We start from the raw sequence: 22,169 nt of genomic DNA, 5'->3' as shown, positions 1-22,169 counted from the left end.
CAGTGTTGTGCCTGAATCCATTATTTTTTTACTCATTCTACTATACATGTCATACTTACTACACTCTAGTATCTGGGGATGGGAGGTGAACAAAGCATGTTAATTCAGGTCATAGTCAATTCCTAAACACTATAGATTGATGTTTTCTGAAATGCCTCAGTGCATTCATTCATGAAAAAATATTTATTCTGCCCTAACTACCTACAAGGAAACAGGTGCTTGGGACACATCAGTGAAGTGAATAAAGATTTTAAACCCTTATTGAGTATACAGTTGATATGGTTTGGCTTTGTGTCTCCACCTAAATCTCATCTTGAATTGTACTCCCATGATTCCCATGTGTTGTGGGAGGGACCCGGTGGTAGATAACTTGAATCATGGAGGTGGTTTCCCCCACACTGTTCTCAAGGTAGTGAATAAATCTCATGAGATCTGATGGTTTTATTAGGGGTTTCTGCTTTTGTATCCTCCTAATTTTTTTTCTTGCTGCTGCCATGTAAGAAGTGCCTTTCACCTCCCACTATGATTCTGAGGCCTCCCCAGACATGTGGAACTATAAGTCCAATTGAACCTCTTTTTCTTCCCAGTCTTGCATATATCTTCATCAGCAGCATGAAAACAGACTAATACAGTAAATTGGTACCAGTAGAATGGGGTATTGCTGAAAAGACACCCAAAAATGTGGAAGTGACTTTGGAACTGTGTATCAGGCACAGGTTGGAACAATTTAGAGGGTTCAGAAGAAGACAGGAAAATGTGGGAAAGTTTGGAACTTCCTGGAGACTTGTTGAATGACTTTGACAAAAATGCTGGTAGTGATATGAATGATAAGGTTCAGGTTGAGGTGGTCTCAGATGGAGACGAGGAACTTGTTGGGAACTGGAGCAAAGATGACTCTTGTTATGTTTCAGCAAAGAGACTAGCAGCATTTTGCCCCTGCCTTAGAGATTTGTGGAACTTTGAACTAGAGAGAGATGATTTAAGGTATCTGTTGGAAGAAATTTCTAGACATCAAAGCATTTAGGAGGTGACTTTGTTGCTGTTAAAAGCATTCCATTTTAAAAGGGAAACAGAGCATAACAGTTCAGAAAATTTTCAGTCTGATGATGCAGTAGAAAAGAAAAACCCATTTTTTGAGAAGAAATTCAAAACTGTCTGCAGAAATTTACATAAGTAACAAGGAGCTGAATGTTAATCCCTAAGACAATATGGAAAATATCTCTGAGCCATGTCATAGGTCTTCATGGCAGCCTCTCCAATCACAGATCCAGAAGCCTGGGAGGTAAAAATGGTTTTGTGAGCCAGGCCGAGTCCTGTGCTGTGTGCAGCCTAGGGACTTGGTGCTCTGCATCCAAGCCATTCTAGCCATTGCTAAAAGGGGCCAAGGTACAGCTCGGCCCATGGTTTCAGAGGGTGCAAGCCCCAAACCTTGGCAGCTTCCATCTGATGTTGAGCCTGCAGGTGCACAGAAGTCAAGAATTGAGGTTTGGGAACCTCCACTTAGATTTCAGAAGATGTGTGGAAATGCCTGGATGCCCAGGCAAAAGCTTGCTGCAGGAGTGGGGCCCTCATGGAGAACCTCTGCTGGGGCAGTACAGAAGGGAAATGTGTCAGAGCCCTCACACAGAGTCCCTACTGGGGCACTGCCTAGTGGGGCTGTGAGAAGAGGGCCACTGTCCTCCAGACCCCAGAATGGTAGATCCAACAACAGCTTGTACTGTGTGCCTGGAGAAACCACAGACACTCAACTCTAGCCCATGAAAGCAGCCTGAAGAGGGTATATACCCTGCAAAGCCACTGGGGCAGAGCTACTCAAGACTATGAGAACCTACTTCTTGCATCAGCATGACCTGAATGTGAGACATGAAATCAAAGGAGATCATTTTGGAGCTTTAGAATTTGACTTCCCCATTGGATTTTGGACTTGTATGGGCCCTGTAACACCTTCGTTTTGGCTAATTTCTCCCATTTGGAATGGCTGTATTTACCCAATACCTGTAATTCTATTGTATCTAGGAAATAACTAGCTTGCTTTTGATTTTACAGGGTTGTAGGCGGAAGGGACTTGCTTGTCTCAGGTAAGACTTTGGACTGTGGACTTTTAGGTTAATGCTGAAATGAGTTAAGAGTTTGGCAGACTGTTGGGAAGGCATGATTGGTTTTGAAATGTGAGGACATAAGATTTGGAGGGGCCAGGGATAGAATGATATGGTTTGGTTCTGCATCCCCACCCAAATCTCATCTTGAATTGTACTCCCATAATTCCTCCATGTTGTTGTAGGGACTCCGTGGGAGATCATTTGGATGATGGGGGCGGTTTCCCTCATACTGTTCTCATGGCAGTGAATAGGTCTCACAGGATCTGATGGTCTTATCAGGGTTTTCTGCTTTTGCATCCTTCTTATCTTTTTCTTGCCACCTACATGTAAGAAGTGCCTTTCACCTCCTGCCGTGATTCTGAGGCCTCCTCAGCCATGTGGAACTGTGTATCCAATTAAACCTCTTTTTCTTCCCAGCCTTGGGTATGTCTTTATCAGCAGCATAAAAATAGACTAATACAACAGTCTTCTGGGGAAAAACAAAGAATAATCAGTAAAATTATTTAAAAATTTTATTAAGTGCTAGAAGGCAATAAATGTATTTTTTTTTTTAAAGTAAAGGAGCATGGTAAGGGGACTCAGGAGTATGGCAATGAGGGAGCAGTGAAGAGGGTCATGTACAGGTTACAATATTAACTGGGTTGTCAGGGTAAACCTCAATAAGAAGAATACCTTTAAGTGAAGAGTTGAAGGAAGTGAGTCAGTTCGTATGCATACTTGGGAGAAGGTTCAGAGGAGGGAACAGCCAGATCCATTGCCATAAGGTAGAATAATGCCTACCATGTTTAAGGAACAGCATGGATGGCCATTGTGGATGGAGTGAGTTGATTCCTAACATAAACGTGTGAATGTCTTCTAATACCCAACTCAGTCTCTGAGGGTAGAAAGATTGGGTTCAATTAGCCTACAACATGATGAAAAAGGAACCATAAATATTGAGCATCTAATATATGCCAGACACCTTACATGTTTCCTTATTTCATCTTTATATTAATGTATTGAGGCAGTTATTATAAACACCATTTTGCAAATTGGGATAATAACATGTAGGTAAGTTATATGATGAGATCAGTGTCACAAAGCTGTGAAGTAGTGAAGATGGATTCTTAGGATACCTTCAAATCCTAAGCTTTTTGGCTGCAGCACCCAACCTCACTAGTGTTCATTGTGTTGAAGTTCAATTTCTAAACAAAGTAGACTGACAATATCTAAGGATTACTAAAACTTAGCTCCAGGGATAGCAAGCAGTGCCACATTGGCTACTAGGTCCAAAAGTGACTGGGGATCCCTCTTGTTTTCTCTCTTACCTATTTCCCAGCATTCCTTTTCCTGTTTACAGGAAGAGAAGTTATTGAAGATGACCTCTGTACAGATCACAGACATCATTAGTTGCAGACAACTCTTTAAAATCACCCTCCAAAGAAAGTCACATGACACGTCTCCTGCATGCTAAATAGTGTTTCCTTTAGGGCACATTCCTGAGCAGTCATCTGATAGCACCTGCCTCCTCCTCCCAGCCTGTAACTGCTGTGGGTATTCTGGGAGCAGTCAACTGGGGCACCCAAATAACAGCTGTTGCCAGCAGCCCCCTCAGCCAGCTGCAACCAAAGGTTGAAATCTACCTATAATAATATCATATTCTAACCCTTTCATGCAACTTTTAGCATAAACTGCAGATGTTTATTCTATGAAATTTCAATTTTGACCAGTGTGAAATTTGTAATCCTTTCTTCCCTAAAGACATATATTATCTGTTTTCTGTTAAACCCTTTTGTTACCTGTGCTTGACCACCTCTCTAATTGCCCTACATAATAATAGTAAATTGAGATTACAGTTTCCTGCATACACATGTGCATCATACACACACACTTATTTACTTAACTCATGCTCTACTTGTTTCGTGTAAAACATGTAAAAATGTCCGTGTACATATAAGGTGACAAGGTTAAAGCTGAATCCACTGACTAAATAGTTGAGATTTGAAGAGGAAAGCAATGGTAGGTATATTGGTAGGAAAGATAAGAAGAATTAAAGTCAGTTTTTTGGAGATCATGGTATAGACAAGCTCTCATGGCCACACGGTTAACTTCCTAGCATGAATTTGTGCTATTGTGGAAAAGAGGTGAAAAAGCTAGTAACATGGAAAAAACTGGACCTCCTTGTGTTCAGTCGTAGCAGAGTATTACAAACAAAAGCAACACAAATCCAACTCTGATTAGACTTTTGTATTAATCCGCTTTCACACTGCTGATAAAGACATACCCGAGACTGGGCAATTTACAAAAGAAAGAGGTTTACTGGACTTACAGTTCCACGTGGCTAGGGAAGCCTCACAATCATGGCAGAAGGCAAGGAGGAACAAGTCATGTTTTACGTGGATGGCAGCAGGCAGAGAGCTTGTGCAGGGAACTCTCATTTTTAAAACCATCAGATCACATGAGGCTTACTATCATGAGAACAGCATAGGAAAGACTTGCCCCCATGATTCAGTTGCCTTCCACGGGGTTCCTCCCACAACATGTAGGAATTGGATATGAGATTTGGGTGAGGACACAGCCAAACCATATCAACCTTCAAAAAGAATGAACTCAACTTCAATTCCCTACTGTGTGATGAACTAGACACTGAGCAGCTCTCCAGTGGTAGCACAAGTAGATTGTGGCTAATGTATTACAAATATACCTTTTGAATATATTCCTGGCTGTAATGAAAATAAGCAGCGCTTGACAGACAATAGTCTTTGTTCTTGGAACTACTTTATGTCTGAGTATCTACTGTAGTGTCACAGATTATTATCCTTCAGGGAACTTAGAGGAGCTACTACTCTTTCTTTTGGAGAGTCCATAAGATTTTTCCTCTGATAGGTAAGACATCATTTATTTATTGGTGCTTTCACAATTTTTTATTTTGTCTTTAGTTATCTTTTTATTTTGATGTGTAAACTTTATAGTTTTAATAGTATGATCACGTAAGAGAAAAAATGGCATTTATTTCAGTCATTCCTTTAATTCAGGCTTGTTTGTTTAAAAAACAAATGGAAATATTTGAAGATTAAAACAGAAACTCAAAATTTTATTAATTTAAGGAGGAAAGAATTCAAAATTTAAGTCCCAAATAAATCATTGTGTATACAAAGATTTAATACAAAGCTTTATTAACTAGCTAATTAAATGATATCAAGCTTGTGGCTGGTAAATTAAAAGCAAATAAGAATCAGTTTTACTTGAAAATAAAAGTTTTTGGGAAAAGGTATGAAGCAAGAAGTTTACCTACTCACTCTTATATTGGACATTTGCAAGAATGGTTTTAATTATTTAGTAAATCCAGACATTAAGAATTTGTAATAAAGAGTACACACTGAAGCTAATAGAAATATTATGCTTAATATTAAAAAAAAGCAAGAAAACAAAGAAATTTGGGAAAAATCAGGCACAAACCACCAAAATGGTTTATTTCTTTTAATTGTGATGTAGGCTAACAGAATGAAAATTAATAATCATAAAATTTTAAAGTAAAATTATTAGCCTTTTGCATTTTTTGTTGCACAGAACCCTAATCCAAGGATTTACTTTTCAAGCAAGATAGGATTTTGCCAGTCCCAGGCTAACTCCCTCATGATACAAAAATAAACTAATGAATGGCTCAGTTTATGAGCCTTTCTCCAAGACAATTTGTTTTATTGAAATAATTGGGTGGCCTAGAACTTTGAAGAATGCTTGTCATTTTTCAAATTACTGATATTTTTGGACAGTTTTAAACTGTTCATTTGCTACTATTTTTCTCTCTAATATGATATACCATTTGGAATCTAAATTTTGTTTTTATGTTGTAATTCTGCTTTAGAGAAAAAACATATTGGATACAAATATGGACTGGGTATGTTTATTGCAAGCTATTTTTTCTTCCATATTTGTTGTTATGAGTGAAAACTTCTATGATTCTTAATATAATGCATTTTCTTGTAAAAAATTTATTCTTTGATGTATAATACTTACGCTTGTATGTTACCATCCTTCTTGGGCTATAATTATTGAATATTAAAGTATTACTTCCATTTCAAGAACTTCAGTAAGAAGAGAATGAAATTCAGGGCTTTGCCCATGAAGCCAAGCAGATGCCTGTGTTTAAAAATAATAAGCATAATGAAAAATTTCAATTGAAATCTAAATAAATCTATGCATTTGCATGTGCCTTTATTTCTCTAGTCTATGTTAAAAGTCAAAGAGAACGATAGGAAAACAAAACAAACAAAAAACCCTCTGACCTATATATTACAGTTTTAACAGGTGCATTCACTAGATCTCAATATTTAAGGAAGCAATGCCTCCTTTTTGTAAAGGAATTTGTGTGTTAACACCAATTTTGTGTGTGGAGGTGATATATTAATATGATCTGGTATGTCTTAGAAATGTTTCTCTTTTTTTCCAAACTGATTATGACACCCACTCATTTCAATAAATTAGCATTATCATCTCAACCAAATCATCTTGAAGTGACATCAGATTCTCTTATTAATGCATGAGCTATGTTTGAAAAGTAATTAGAATTAACATTTTTGTTTCCTATCATCCAAATTAGCATTAATTGCACACATAACATTTTGTTTACAGCACTCACCAGCTATGTAATAATCCTAGTAAAGACATGGATAGGAAAGGTCCAGAGGAGGGGAAGAGATAATATGCATGCTGAAAGGAGGGAAACCACAGCTGAACTTAAAACTAATTTATGGAATGTGATCATATTTGACAAACAGGTAGTCCATAAAGGCAGGACACTTCTACTGTTTTTTGTTTTGTTTTGTTTTGTTTTTGAGATGGAGTCTTGCTCTGTCGTCCATGCTGGAGTGCAGTGGTGATCATGGCTCACTGCAACCTCCGTCTCCCGGGTTCAAGTGATTCTCCTGCCCCAGCTTCCCGAGTAGCTGGGACTACAGGCGCTTGCCACCACGCCCGGCTAATTTTTTGTGTTTTTAGTAGAGACAGGGTTTCACTATGTTAGCCAGCACGGTCTTGATCTCCTGACCTTGTGACCCATATCCCAAAGTGCTGGAATTACAGGCATGAGCCACCATGCCTGGCCAGACACTTGTACTTTTAATACCTGTTTGCATAAGTGTCAATGCTTCACAAACAAGGGATGTTCCATGAAGAAATCTGTGTGGTGGTAGTAGGGGTGAGGTGTGGTTAGAGATGGAGATTTGGGAAAATGGAAATTATAGTAAACTTCCTGTTTCCCAGGCTGTTTCCAAGAACAAAACCTGAACTGTAGGGAGAGAAATGGTTATGGAGATAGATAGAGATAGAGATAGAGATTGAGATAGGTAGAGCTAGAGCTACAGTTAGATGTAGAGGTAGAGCTAGAGATAGGTAGAGCTAGAGCTACAGTTAGATGTAGAGGTAGAGCTAGAACTAGAGCTAGATATAGAGATGAGGTAGAGATGTAAGTATAGCTAGAGCTAGAGGTAGAACTACAGGTAGAGCTAGAGAGCTAGGGATAGAGATGAGGTAGAGGTAGAGATAGAAGTAGAGCTAGAGCTGGTACCAGTACTAGAAGTGGAGGTAGGCATACAGCTAGACGTAGAGGTAGAGGTCATGTAGAGATAAAGGTAGAGCTAGAGCTAGAGATAGAGTTAGGGATAGGGATAAGGATAGGGATAGAGCTATAACTAGAGATAGAGCTAGAGGTAGAGGTAGATGTAGAGATAGAGAGAGATGAAGGCAGAGGAAAGGGAATGGAGGGGGGAAGGGAGAAATAATTCATAGATGATTTTATAAGAATGCATTATATTTAATAAATATCAAAAAGAATCATTGTCTAGAATATATTTTTAAACCCTCACAAATCATTAAGAGATTGACATAAAACCCAAGAGATTATCAATTTTATAAACAGATCATACACAGAAAAAGAAGATAAAGTTATTAATAGGACTTGTAAAGGCTCTCAACCTCACATTTCGTTCAATAAAATATATGATAGAGTAACAATAAAGTACTATTTCACATTGACAATGCTATGGTTTGGCTCTGTGTCCCCACCCAAATCTCGCCTTTAATTTTAGTTCCCATAATTCCTAGTTGTCATAGGAGGAACTCGGTGGGAGGTAATTTAATCATGGGGGCAGTTATACTTATGCTGATCTCATGATGGTGAGTTCATTCTCACAAGATCTGATGGTTTTATAAGGGGCTTTTCCTGCTTTTGCTTGGCATTTCTCTCTCCTGCCACCATGTGAAGAAGGGCGTGTTTCCTCCCCCTTCCACCATGATTGTAAGTTTCATGAAACCTCCCCAGCCATGTGAAACTGTGAAACTGTAAGTCAATTAATCCTCTTGCCTTTATAAATGACACAGTTTTGGATATTTCTTCATAGCAGCATGAAAGCAAACGAATACAGACAAGGATGTAGAAAATTAAAACATCATAGATGTTGATGTAGATATACTTGGGGAAAACTCTCATGTATGTGGGCATAAGAAGAGCATATGCCCTTTGACCTGGCACTTCCACTCCTAGATATTTATTTTAGAGAAAATCAGGCAGATGGGTGCAGGCAAACATGTATGAATGTAATTTTTGTTTTTGCAGTATTCCTTGCCATGATGAGAGTGGAAATAATTTTCCCTTGGCGGGAGATTGTACAAACAAATTATGCTTTATTCAAATTATGGAATACTCTATAGCAGTTAAAATTAACAATAAAATTTATGTTTCAATATGGATAAATCTCAAGAAACATAATTTTGAATAAAAAAACAAATGCAAATTATACATATAATATGAAAATGTATATGCAAACATAAATTCACAACAATAGGACATAAATTTAATTGATGTATATAGATATAGTAAAAGTACAAAAACATGTATGAAAACAGTACATAACAGCTTCTGGATAACAGTTATATTTGGGGGTGGGCTTGGGGGAAGAAGTAAAAGAGACTAGTTTGGGACGGGGGGGTGTTTCTGTGATTTTTTTTTTCTTTTACAAAAAGAGAGTCATGGAGCATCCAGTGATGTGATCCTGGCAGAAAGGCAGGTTTTAATTTCCCCACAATTCCTCCTGGAAAACAAACAAATCAATTAGGATAGCCAATAATGAATGCACTGTTAATGTCTTAAATAAAAGTCAAAGGCAATAAATTCCCATAAATTTCAGATTATGAACAGGAGTGGTAAATCACTTACAGCAGTATAACAAGAACAAGAACGAAGTTGTGTGGCAGGAATACTGAAAAATGAATAGGGACAACTTATGTATGCCACAAACTTGGGGTATAAAAAAATTTTCTACAAACATCTACTAAAAGAAGGAGATCCTATATTCCTTGGGTGGAAACATGGCAAGACATGTGAGAATGCCCAGTGAAACTGGGAAAAGTCCTCAGAATCTTCAATTTGCAGATAAGATTAAAAAACTGCTTGCAGACATGAAAAGATGATGGTTCTAGGTTAATTTAAATTTATAATTAAATGACCACACAATTAAGCCACTAGCTAATTTCCATTTAGTGTTAAATGACATAATAAAGAATTAGAGAAATCCAGAATGGGAGGCATTCTATAGAACAACTAAACTAATTTCTATAAGTCAATGGTTGGAGGAAAAGGGGGCAGAGGAAGAACTACTCTAAATTAAGAGTGACCTAAAAAACAAACATATTAAAATGTGGACCTTGTTTAGATTTTAATTCAAATAAACCAAAAACACAGTTTTGAGAAAATCCATACATTTGGTTAAGACCAGGTGTAAGATTATGCCAAAGAAACATGAGTGATAATAATATTGTGGTTTTGTAGTGGATCATAATTTTTAGAGTTATACTGAATTATGATGGGGTAAAATAATACCATCTGATATTTGCTGAAAAATACTTCAAATAAGAAAAAGAAAAAACATGTTTTAAAAAATAGGTTAAATGATCCCAAGTTACAGTAATCTAAACAGTGTGGTACTGACATAAGGACAGACATATGGATCAATAGAATAGAATAGAGGTCCCAGATAAACCCTTGTGCACACAATCAATCAATCAATCTTTGACAAGAGTGCCAAAACCATACAATGGTCTTAAAGGGTAGTACTGTTAACAAATGGTGTTAAGAAAACTGGATATCCATGTGTAAAAGAATGAAGTCAGATCCTTACTTTACACAATATACGAAAATAAACTCGAAATGAATTAAAGACCTAAGCATAAGACCTTAAAATATAAAACTACAATAAGAACACAGAAAAATTTTATAACAGTGGATTTGGCAATGTTTTCTTGGATATGACACCAAAACCACAGGCAACAAAAGCAAAAATAGACAAATGAGAGTACATCAAACTTAAAGCCTTTTGCACCTGAAAGGAAACAATCAGTAGAGTGAAAAAGTAACCTACTAGATGGGAGAAAATATTTCTAAATCATGTATCTGATAAGGAGTTATATTCAGAGTATATAAAGAATGCCTATAATTTAACGACAAGCAAATAACCTAGTTAAAAATAATAGGTAAAAGCCTCAAACAGGTATTTCTCCAAAGATTTATAAATGGCTAACAAGTGACAAGATAGTCAATGTCACTAACCATTAGAGAAATGCAAATCAGAACTATATTGAGATATCACCCATCAAGGTGGCGATATGGTTTGGCTCTGTGTCCCCACCCAAATCTCATGCCAAATTGTAATCCCCACATGTCAGAGGAAGGACCTTGTGGGAGGTGATTGGCTCATGGGGGCAGATTTCCCCCTTGCTGTTCTCGTGATAGTGTGGTCTCATGAGATCTGATGGTTTAAAGTTGTGTGGCACACTTCCCCCTTCTCTCTGTCTCTATCCTGCTGCACCATGGTAAAATGTGCTTGCTTCCCCTTTGCATTCTGACATAATTGTAAATTTCCTGAGGCCTCCCAAACATGCTTCTGTACAGCCTATGGAACTGTGAGTCAAACCTCTTTTCTTCAATTACCCAGTCTCATGTAGTTCTTTATAGCAGTGTGAGAATGGACTAATACACATGGCCACTGTTACAAAAACAGAAAATAGCAAATGGTATTGGAATGAGGAGAAATTGCAATTCTTGTGCATTGTCAATGGGAATTGACAGTGCAGCCACCATGAAAAACAGTATAGAGTTTCCTCAGGAAATTAAAAAATGCAGTTACCATATGTTCCAGAAATCCCACTTCTGGGTACATATCCAGTAGAATTGAAGACAGACTCTTGATGATATATTTTCATATCCATGTTCATTACAGCATTATTCACAATAGCCAAGAGGTGAAAGCAACCCAAATGTCCATTGACATATAAATGGATACAGAGAATGGAGTATATAGATACAGTGGAATGTTAGCCTAAAAAGAGAAGGAAATTTTGTCATGTGCTATAACATTGATGAACCCTGAAGACATTATACTAAGAAAAATAAGCCAATCACAAAAAGACCAACACTGTATGATTTCACCTGTATAAGGCATCTAAATTGGTCCAACTAATAGAAAGCAGAATTGTGGATGTCAGGGGCTGTGAGGAAGGGGAAATAGAGGGTTGTTTCTCAATGGGTATAGAGTTTCAGTTTTGCAACATGAAAAGTTTTTAGAGATCTACTGCACAACAATTTGACTGTTGTTAACACTATTGAACTATACACTTAGAAATGGTCAAGATAATTTTCATGTTAAACAAATTATGTTAAAATGTGTTTTCTATTGTAATTTTAAAAATAAATAAATAGGTTCTGTGAATGTGACAAAATCTTGATAACTGTTTTATCTCGGTGATTGGTATATCTAGTACTACTTTAATTTTGTGTCTATATCAAAGTTTTTATAATTTTTAGGGAAAAAGAAATTTGAAACAATTATGACAGTATTAATAGCTGTTCATTCAAGGAAGGGAGCAAACTGGTGTTTTCTGTATGTTTGGAATATCTCATCATTGATAAAATCCGAAAGTAGTAACAGTAGCCAATTGGCAACATAGAACCTTAAGTTTACCCAGTTTGAATCTATGGGTCATAATTCTCAATTATCTGGAGAGACAATCATATTAATTAGTCCAATGAGACCAGTGTAGATTGTATAATCCAAACAGAGTTGCATTGAGGATGTGTGATCAGTTCTGAGAGGAGCGATATGGGCTTTCAGAGTTTCCAAAAAAATGTTTACTACCGATTAAAAGGACAAGAAGGATTTTCACGGTAGATCAAAAAGTTTGGTAATATGCCCTGGATGTTTCACAGCTTGATGCCACTATCTAGTTGTGCCACTAAGAGATCCAGAGACTCTTATGCTAGTTTTTTCACTTCTCTGAAAGAGAAAAAATGCTTGTAGACTTCTAAGGTGTTTATCACTATACCCTGATAGCTGAAGATTATAAATAATATTTTTATTTAGGAGCTGTTAACAAAGTTGTCAGTTATCTTTATGACCTAGCCAAGATAACTCATTAGCTTTTATACAATGCAATTATTGAAGACATAAAAAAAGTACAAAAAAGTTAGCTGGGTATGGTGGCAGGCGCCTGTAATCCCAGCTACTTGGTCGGCTGAGGCAGGAGAATCACTTGAGCCGCTGAGGTGGAAGTTGCAGTGAGTCGATATTGCGCCATTGCACTCCAACCTGGGCAACAAAAGCGAAACTCCATCTAACAAAAAAGAAAAAAAATGGACATTGATAGTAACATCAGCATCAAAACAGAATTGCATTTCCCCAATTCAAATAGGTCACAAATGATGATCCAAAACTTAACTGAAGCAAAACAATCAATTACTGAAGACATTTGCTCTGTAATTTTATACCAAATCTTTATTATGGTTTTTGTTTTCAATTTTTTAAGGTTAGAAGGTGTTTCAGAATGTGACTTAATAAGAATTTTTTAAAAGCTTACTTTTTTTTACTTTTTATTTTGAAATAGTTGTGGATTCATAATTTGCAAAATGGATAGTTCTTGGGCACCCTTCACTTACTTTCTCCCAGGGGTTACATCTTACATTAACTATAGTACAACGTCAAAACTGGGAAATTGACATTGGTACAATGTGGTGTATAGTTCTATGCCATTTTTTTATATGTATGCATTCCTGTAACAACCGCTAGAAGCAAGATATGGAATTCTTTCACCACCACAAAGATTTGTTGGTGTTAATATTTTACCAATTTATGTCCAATGTAGAAAACTTGCCTTCTTTTAAGTCTCTGTACCCATCTCCCCAACCCATTTATAATATTGTTGTGTTAAATATTTTCTCTACATACATTTAGATTCATATCGGAAAATATTGTACTTTTAGCTTTGACTACTAAACTAAATTTAGAACACACAAGAGCAGAAGGAACGTCTTTTGTATTACTTATATTTGTTGTTCTTGATGTATTAAGATTCCTTCTTTAATCATTTCCATTCGCTTTCAAGGGGTTTCTTTAGCCATTGTTTTAATGTATGTGGCTTGTGAAAACTTCTCTTAATTTTCATTAATCTGAAAATGCATTTATTTCCTTTTCATTTCTGAAGGAAAATGTTGCCAGATTCAAAATTTGGGTTTGACAGTTCTTTTCTTTCAGGACTTGAAATTTGTTGTACCATTTCCTTCTGATCATTGTGAATTCTGATGAGAAATCCACTGTCACTCAAATTGTTTTTTCCCCTGATAGTTAAGGTGTCATTTATTTCTTGGTGCTTTCAAGATTTTTTGTTCTTAGTTTTCTTTTTATTTTGATATGGATTAGTATGGATTTCTTGTGTTTGGATTTCACTTATTTTTATTGATTGATTGATTGATTGATTGATTGAGATAGAGTCTCACTCTGTCACCCAGGCTCAAGTGTAGTGGCGTGATCTCGGCTCACTGCAAGCTCCGCCTCCCGGGTTCACACCATTCTCCTGCCTCAGCCTCCCGAGTAGCTGGGACTACAGGCGCCTGCCACCACGCCTAGCTAATTTTTTGTATTTTTAGTAGAGACGAGGTTTCACCATGTTAGCCAGGATGGTCTTGATCTCCTGACCTTGTGATCCACCTCAGCCTCCCAAAGGAAAATATTTTCTTAAGTGCAATTTTAATATAACCTAAACTATATATTCTTGGCCCTTGTTCACAAATAATTCATGACTACAGTTGCAATAGTAGTAGAAACATACTCATCATTCACAGCACATAAATTGAGGCCAGTTTGCTGGGGATAATTTCTGCTTATGTATTCTGCTTTATTGCTTTATTAAACAAAATTTTATATTTTTACTACAATATTCTTAGAGAAAAGATAGCCATAAAATACATAAAATACAGTGAATGTCTCAAGAACCATTGTTATATTTGCTCAGCCGATTTTGAACTCTGTGATCCTAGAAAGTTCACTTAATCTCTTTATAGTTCACATCTCAATTGGTAAAATGGGACGATAGAGGCAATGATCTACTGAGCTCAGGAATTAATACAAAACACAGATTCTTTCTGTTTGTTTTTGGCATGACATAGCTTTTGGTTATTTCATTGCTCTTTAGTATCATCTATAGAAAGCACACAGAAAAAGGAAACAACGTTGAAACAAATGCATCACTTTTAAACTTTAGTTCCTAAATGTACCAGTAATTATAATTGAGGTATGAACTGCAGTCACTTTTTCTAAGACGAACTTTCTAAAATTCTATTATTCTCTGAAAACCTCATTTCTGTGGGTATAGTTTTCCTATTATTAGTAAAGACATTTGATCCTGAGTTTTAGCAAACAACCTGACATAGTGAAAGGGGAGAGTGTCCTGGAAAAAGCAGGGACTGTGGAATTAGGAAACTGACATTTGCCACTGAGTCTGGGCCAGTTTATTGAATGTCTTCAAACCTCAGATTTCTTATCTTTCAGAAAATTGAGACCAACCAAATAAACCCTAAAAAGATTATAATGAGAATTTGAACTACATTACTGGTCAGATGGAAATGACATAAAACATTTTTATCAACATGCCCTAGAGTCCAGGACCTGTGTTCTTTCTCTGAGTACCTGAGTAAGCTCCTACCAACATTTGGTTTTTCAGCAGTAAAATAGAGGTAATATCTGTTCCAACCACCTCACAGAACTCTGTGAATTCTGTGAATTCGTTGAACACAAAGCAATAAAATTACTTTTATTTATTGCAAAATGATATATAAATGATGTTCACTAAGGTTTTATGGAAGTTTAAAAATTATTAGTTTTTTAAAAAATATTTGAATAGACTTGCTTAGGTTGAAACTTCAATAAGGTGTTAGGTGTCAGACACACAGAGTTCAATGATCCGCCTTGAGTTTTTCCCCACTGCTTTCTCATTTTGCTGCTAAGGGTAAGCACCAGAGTTGGCCTGTGTCAGAACTGAGAATCAGGAGTGGGCTGCCTTTGCTGCTTCTCACTGTCCCCTGCTTTCTCTGTAGCGCCCACTGTGAGATGCTCCTATTCTCATGCTGAATTTCATCCTTTTGCTCATTACTTCCATAAATTATTCCTTAGAAAGAGCAAAGAATGAATTAAATAATTAATTTCGAGCATTTGCATAACAATACAAAACAATATCCTTTTTAAAGATTTGCCACAATTTTAGTTTTGTGAAAAAGGTTGGAGTCATGTATCTATTTAATCACCATTTTCCATTCAGTGTCTTTATGGTGCCTAGTCTGTCATATTCTCATTAGTTTTCTTTTTTTCAATTTGTCAATGGCTTCACCTGTGTGCCTTACAACTATTTGGCTCTTTTTATCAACTTCATGAAGATTTGCATATATTGCAAGATTTACAATTTTAGTTGGCACTATATGTACTTGGCACTGTAATTTTATTGTATTATTAGGTATTTACAGTATCTGGTAATCAGCAAGAAACAGATAAAAATGCTTTGACATAATAGACGAAAACACAGGCTAGTGATTAATTCACCAGTGAACGTATTTGTGTTATTAAGACCTTGCATTCTTACACAAATGCCAATTGCAGGAACTTGTAATGAATGCAGAAGGAGGCTAGCTATGACTGCATTTACAAAGTACTATTACTATTATTCCCATTTTACTCATGAGAAACTGAACCTTAGCCATGTTGAGGAAGTTGCCAAGAAAGACGTTGCGTATGGCAGAGTCAGGACTTGAATCTGTATTGGTTTGACTTTCCGAGTTCTTCAGACATCAAAGAACTTACAATTTGGTTATGTGTTTTTGAGGAAGAACAAAGAAAGAAGAAATGAGTCAAGATAATACAAGATAATAAAACTGTTAATTAAGTGTACAGTTATGTGACCTAGACTATCCGTTTTTCATGAATTCAGAAAGAGTATGGGACCGTAGTATTAGAGTGGGCGGGGGGGAGTGGGCGCTGGATTTGCAGATCATTTGGTAATGTCCTCATTATTTGGATGAGGAAACTGAAGTCAAGACAAGTAAAGTGATTGTCCCAAACTAACAAAAATGGCTCTTACAACTAGAACTCCTACTTTTTTCTAAGATAATTTTGTAACTAATTGAAAATAGTATATATTCTAATTGTGAGATTAGAATTTTTTAATAATATATAACAGGCACTCAATATTTTATTCAATGTCATTTTATTCAACTTTGCTTCTTAATAACATAAGAAAAAAAATGTGATTCCCCGTTGGGGCTACTGTCTGTGTGGAGTTTGCACATTGTTATGTCCAGAGTGGGTTTCTGCTTGGCTACCTGAGATGCTGGGAAGGACTTTGGCCACCTGAGACCATGAACTGAAATAATAGGGTAAATAATTATCTTTCTTGCTTGTATTAATCTTTCTTAAATGAATGTATACCTTACATTTACCTCAAGGTTTAAGGTTAGAAGGGTTTTGTTTTTTATTTAGAAGTTTGGTGACATTTTTGTGAGCAGAAATATGCCATAAATATTTGTCTCTTTTTTAAATTAATTACCCTATGGTAAAATTGACTTCAATAGTCATCGTTTCACTTAAAGTTGCAATTTTCAAGAATCGACCAATGATGTTATGTGAGACCTTATTGTATATCATAAAGTTTTTCAAACTGGAGAAGAAAAGACCATGAAAGAGAACAGAGACTTAGTACTATGGTGACACATAAGAGGCCAAGAAAAATGTAGAATGATTCATCCATTAAACCTGCCTATATGGAAATTTATATAAGGCACTGTTGGGTCCTGTAGCTAAGGAATTATTGAGTAACTTACACAGTCTGTTAGGGAACAGAGACACTTCTACAAAGAACACTATAATGGAGTAAGAACAATTTAAAAGGAAAGTCACATAGTGGTATGGCCACTAGGAGTGGGGAGTTATTAATTCAGCCTAAGGGATTCCCACTGATCTTGTTATAATGCTTCACAGAAGTGACAATTAAGTTTACTGGGCACCTGAGGGGCAGGGAGTTATTCCATCTAGAAAGAACTGCAAAGGGATAATGTATTATAAAACAAACATGTTAAAGGAATAGCAAGAAATTCAAAGAGGTCCTAAATACTTATGCAAAAGCCTTAGAGATGCATTTTGAATAATTTTTGGCTTGTTAAAATTGTAGAATCATTCTGTCCAGAAAGGTTTTGCTCATTTCTAATTTTGCTTAAGTCAAAAATCCTTCAGAATGCATTTCTAATTTTCTGGTGTTAGCATTAGCAGCCTCTACATTAACATTCAAAGTTTAATAATCAGCACAACCTGTAAGTGTTGACCACCCGTGACTAAATGCTATGTTTGCTTTTATGCCTTTGAAGAAATGCGTAGACTTTGCTAGGATACTCACTTTTCAGTTATAAAGGGAAACATTTACATTTTACTCCATAAATTTGTGCAATCATTGTATGTCAATCCAACATAAATAAAACTTAAAGAGAAAAGAATCAATTAGAATTAACTGAAATAGCACTGACTAAATGTGAGCTGATACAATGACAATCTTCATGGTTCCATTAGCAAAAAACAAAAACAAACTTCTCTGTAGGGTATCTGCAGCTTGCTGTGTGTTTCCCTCTCAGAATATTTATCATTCGTAAAACTTACTTTTTTTTTTTCTTCCAGAAAGCAAACTCTCATTTCTTAACATTTTTATGCTTCTGTGGAACCCTTTGGCTGTTAAAGTTGACATAAGAACTTCTATTTCATAATAGCTTACCTGTTTGTTCCCTTCCCTCCTTGGAGCTCAGGGACTAGGTCTTGAGCGGGGGGATGACATATTAATCATCTAGAATTTCCAGTATCTAGCACTTAGTAGTTGTTTAATCAATGAAAAGTGGATGATTGAGAATAAATGAATAAAACTGTTGTGAAAGCCCCATTCATCTGAGGATCTATATATTGGCCAGGGTGGGCCTGGTAAGAAGTAAAATTTAGTGTCTAAGAGAGATTACCCTGAAATATTGGAATTTTAGGGAACCAAAATTAGCACCTCTTTTTTTCACCCACTCTTGAACTTATGAAATGAGATACATAAAACAAATGGAGATTTAAACATACTAAATAAAAAAATATTAATAGTAACTGGTAAGTTCTTTAGAGATCATGACTTACATCTGCTGTCAAAATAGTTCACAGATACTTCATCCCAGGGTTAGGCAGATTTATCTCCAAGTCATCAGCTTAGCTGGACACTGCAGGGTCCTCCTATTATGTGATAGGCAATAGAGATATTGTGCTGAAAAAGTCCTGCTTTCACACTGTTGAAGTGAAGTGAATGGATAATTTTGATATAGTGTAATGGTGAACTATATAGGGAATTAAGGGAGGACAGGAGAGAGTCTCATAGCTTTGACTTAGAAGACTCAAGGAATGAAATATCCAAGATGTGTTTGAAGGAAGGATAAGAGTTGTCTAATAAAGAAGGGAATGTTCTAGACCAGAAAACCAAACCAAAGAAAACAAACATGAAATGTTTGAGACACAAAGGTTTTGTTTTTAATGATCAGAAGGTAGAAGATGAATGGAGGGAGAGAAGACAAGGAGGAGGAAAAGAGGAAAGAAGGGAGTAAGAATGAGACAGGAGAGCTTGCTGAGGATGGATCAGGAAGGGCTTTGCAAGCAATTTTATGTACTATCCACTGGACCCTCTCCTAAGGGAACAAACAGGGGATAACTGAATGGTTCTTAGCAGGAGGATAGCACAATAGATCTTTCACTGTGTGAAACACTAAGAAAGATAGCAAAATAAACATTTAGGAGGCTTGAACTCCAGGAGAGGCAGGGAAGTTGGAGAGAGGACGACAGATCGGAGACACTTGTAGGATGTAAAGTCAAGAGGCTTGGTGGTAGTTTATTTAAAGAAGGGGGGCCGATGCCCAGGTTCTCTGTCTTAGAGAAAGAGATGATGGGCCATAACATGAGCTACAGCTGCATCTAGTTGCTATGGATTTATTTGCTAAGAGGATTTTTTTTTCTCAATTTCAGCTGGGACAAGTACTCTCCCATGTTCATCTTTGCCCAATATGTGATCCGGAACAGTTCAATACAATTAGCAACTTCAGATCATTGGCAGGACTGAAATAGCAAAGTGTGATATCACCTACAAATTAAGATGTATTACTAAGCATCCTCAGAGTGCTTTGGATCTGTATGATTTGCTTCCCCATTGATCATGCATTCAGACCGAATTCTCTGAAGACTGTCCTGTCTTCAGAGAATACAGATGCCTAATAATCCAGATGTAGCTGGTTAGAGGATTCTACTGCTAGAAGAAAATTTTGACTCTACTAAAGCCAACCCTCTTCAAGAATCATAGATCATGAAAAAAATCTTTAAAGCTATTTAGGACAATGTTTTCAATCCTGGGTCAAGATCCATTCGTGAGTTATGAAATCACTTCTGTGGGTTACATCTTGCTTACTTGTCTTAAAAACTGAACTAGAATGTAATAGACTAGAATAGAAAATATCAAAGCACATCACATATATAACAAATGGATTTTTTTTGTGAAACAAGCATGGATGGGAACAGAGAAGAAAGGCATTTTGGTAGCAATAACAATCTGAATGAAGGTGGAAAGGTAGGAAAACATAAAGAACGTGTGGAGAATATCAAGTAGTTCATGATGGCTATGGTGAGTATAGATGTAGATGATTTGTGGAAGATAAATTTGGATAATCGCTGAAACCCATATTATATTGGGACATGAAAAACAACTTAGGAATTAGTATTCAGTAGGCATTCAGTAGGCAAAGGAGAATCATGGAAGGTTCTTGAGCAGGCAATCTACATAAGGGAAAGTTTAATATGAGAGCAGTGGGGAGGATCATTCTTTACAGAAATCAGGTAGCAGTTGTAGCAATAATCCAGACATGGGGAACTAAAAATCTACATGTCAAATTTTCTTCCTACCTCAGAGCTTTACACATGCCATTCTCTTTGCCTCGGGCACTCTCCACCACAGCTTTTACCACCTTATTCTAACTGTTTACTTCTAGTTTTTAAAAATATATTAGTCAAAGTTTTTATCTAAGAGAAATTTTTTGACCTCCCCAAGACTCCTATTATATATATCACTCTTTTGATCAGGTAATTAATGTGCTGTTATTTCATGTCTGTGTCCTCTGTTAGAATGCAATATCCATAAGCAGAAGGAATCTGTCTTGTTTACAGCAGTTATCTCTAGCAATTAGGATGCCTTGCACACTGTTGACTAATAACTTTTTGCTGAATAAATGAAAGAGCTGTGACACTTACCATAGGAAAAAAGAAATCAATGTGGAGGACATTGGAAAGGAAATCAGCATGACTTGGGGATTTACTGGGTCTTACACCAAGGGAAAGGAAAAGCCAGAGATTCAGTCGTTGCTCTGTAAACAAACATTTGTTCCACATACACTCTGTGTAAGGTACTGGTGCTGGGCGCTGGGAACATGGAGATGAATAAGATATAATTTCCTCAAATCGAGACGCTCACAGTTGGCCATCAGCAAATTCTTATGTAACTCTTACTATAAGCCAAGTACTTTTTTGTTTAAAGCGCTTTATATACATTAACTGGACAATAACTTTATGAGGCAGATACTATTATCATTCCCATTTTATAGGTGAGTTTTATAGAAATTAAGCCAAGGAGAGATTAAATAACTTGCCTAAGTTCACACCGGTAAGTGTCAGAACTAGGATTTGGTTGCTTTTTCCTAACTACTATGCCATATTGCTTCTTTGATTTTTGCAAAGTGGCATTATAATAGATAGTTCAGAATACCTGGTCCAGAAGCAGTCCAGAAAAGAAAGTGGCCATCTATCCAGAAGGGAGAGTCAAGGAAGGGGACGCGACAGTGTCACGTGGAAAGAGTGACAGGGAAAACATTCTAGGTGATAGCATTTCAAGGCAAGAAAGTATGAAACAACATGATGTTTTGGGAGATCTACAATCCATTTAGAATTCCTGGAGAATTCCTGGAGGGAGAGGACAACAGATAAAGCTACTGGTGAGATCAGCAGGAGAGGTTTATCTACCACTCTAAGGCACTGAGACCTAATTCCAAAGGTTATCACAAATACAGGAATATCATAAGCAGTAGGGGTGTGGCGAAGTGGGATATGATCCAAAATCAGACTTGCTGATTAGAAATACCACCTTAGCAGTAGTGAGGAAGGATAGGTTTAGAGCGTGAGCTGGAAATAGACAGGAGGTGACTGCAATCAGCCAGGCAGGAGATTATGAGGGACCCATTTAAGGCATTAGTAGTGGACACAGAAAGAAGAATTTAAGAGCACTGCAGAACTTGGAGAGGCACTAGATGTTGGGAATAGAAAGGAAGCAAGCTAAGGATCTCTTCAAGGTTCTTGACTTATAAAATCAGGCCACAAAAAGACGGGTGGGACAACAGAGATGACAGTAAGTTATTTTTGGAGCATGTTTCATTAGAGATAGGCTGACTTCCTGGGTAAAATGTCCCATACTTGACAATGTGGGGTCTTTACTTACTAAGAAGTTTGAAGCTCACAAGTGTTAGTGGAAGTCATGGATGTGAATGAAGACATGGAGGGAAAGGACAAATCCGAGAACTAATGGAAGGACTGAGCACAGAACCTTGAGGGATCAATCACAGCAGGGGTGGGAAGAAGAGGAGCCGGAAGAGAAGAGCAGCGATGACATGACCATAGAGGCAGG

General features: G+C 36.8%; 1 protein-coding gene and 1 long non-coding RNA gene across 3 annotated transcripts in view; one reads left to right on the top strand and one right to left on the bottom strand.

The window, feature by feature from the left end:
- The window catches only part of LOC139361912 (uncharacterized), a 93,183-nt gene extending 72,182 nt beyond the window's left edge, over positions 1-21,001 (top strand). The window contains exon 3 of the long non-coding RNA XR_011619882.1: positions 19,475-21,001. This is a non-coding gene — a long non-coding RNA (uncharacterized lncRNA). The remainder of the gene's footprint in view (positions 1-19,474) is intronic.
- Positions 8,445-22,169, bottom strand: part of LOC105498370 (prostaglandin E receptor 3) — a 204,093-nt gene continuing 190,368 nt past the window's right edge. Inside the window, exons 3-4 of one of the 2 annotated variants that reach the window (XR_011619875.1) lie at positions 11,258-11,449; positions 8,898-9,166 (exon numbers count right to left, since the gene is read on the bottom strand). Coding sequence is in view for 1 of the 2 variants with exons in the window: in XM_011770438.2 (XP_011768740.1) it covers positions 9,146-9,166 (21 nt within the window). In the remaining variant the exon portion in view is untranslated. Of the gene's footprint in view, positions 9,167-11,257; positions 11,450-22,169 lie in introns of both variants that reach the window. The other variant, XM_011770438.2, reaches the window with a different exon arrangement.

The sequence above is a fragment of the Macaca nemestrina genome, chromosome 1, assembly GCF_043159975.1.
Source record: "Macaca nemestrina isolate mMacNem1 chromosome 1, mMacNem.hap1, whole genome shotgun sequence".
Lineage (NCBI taxonomy): Eukaryota > Metazoa > Chordata > Mammalia > Primates > Cercopithecidae > Macaca > Macaca nemestrina.
The sequence above is the reverse complement of the archived record's forward strand: the minus strand, read 5'-3'. Positions and strand labels throughout refer to the sequence as shown.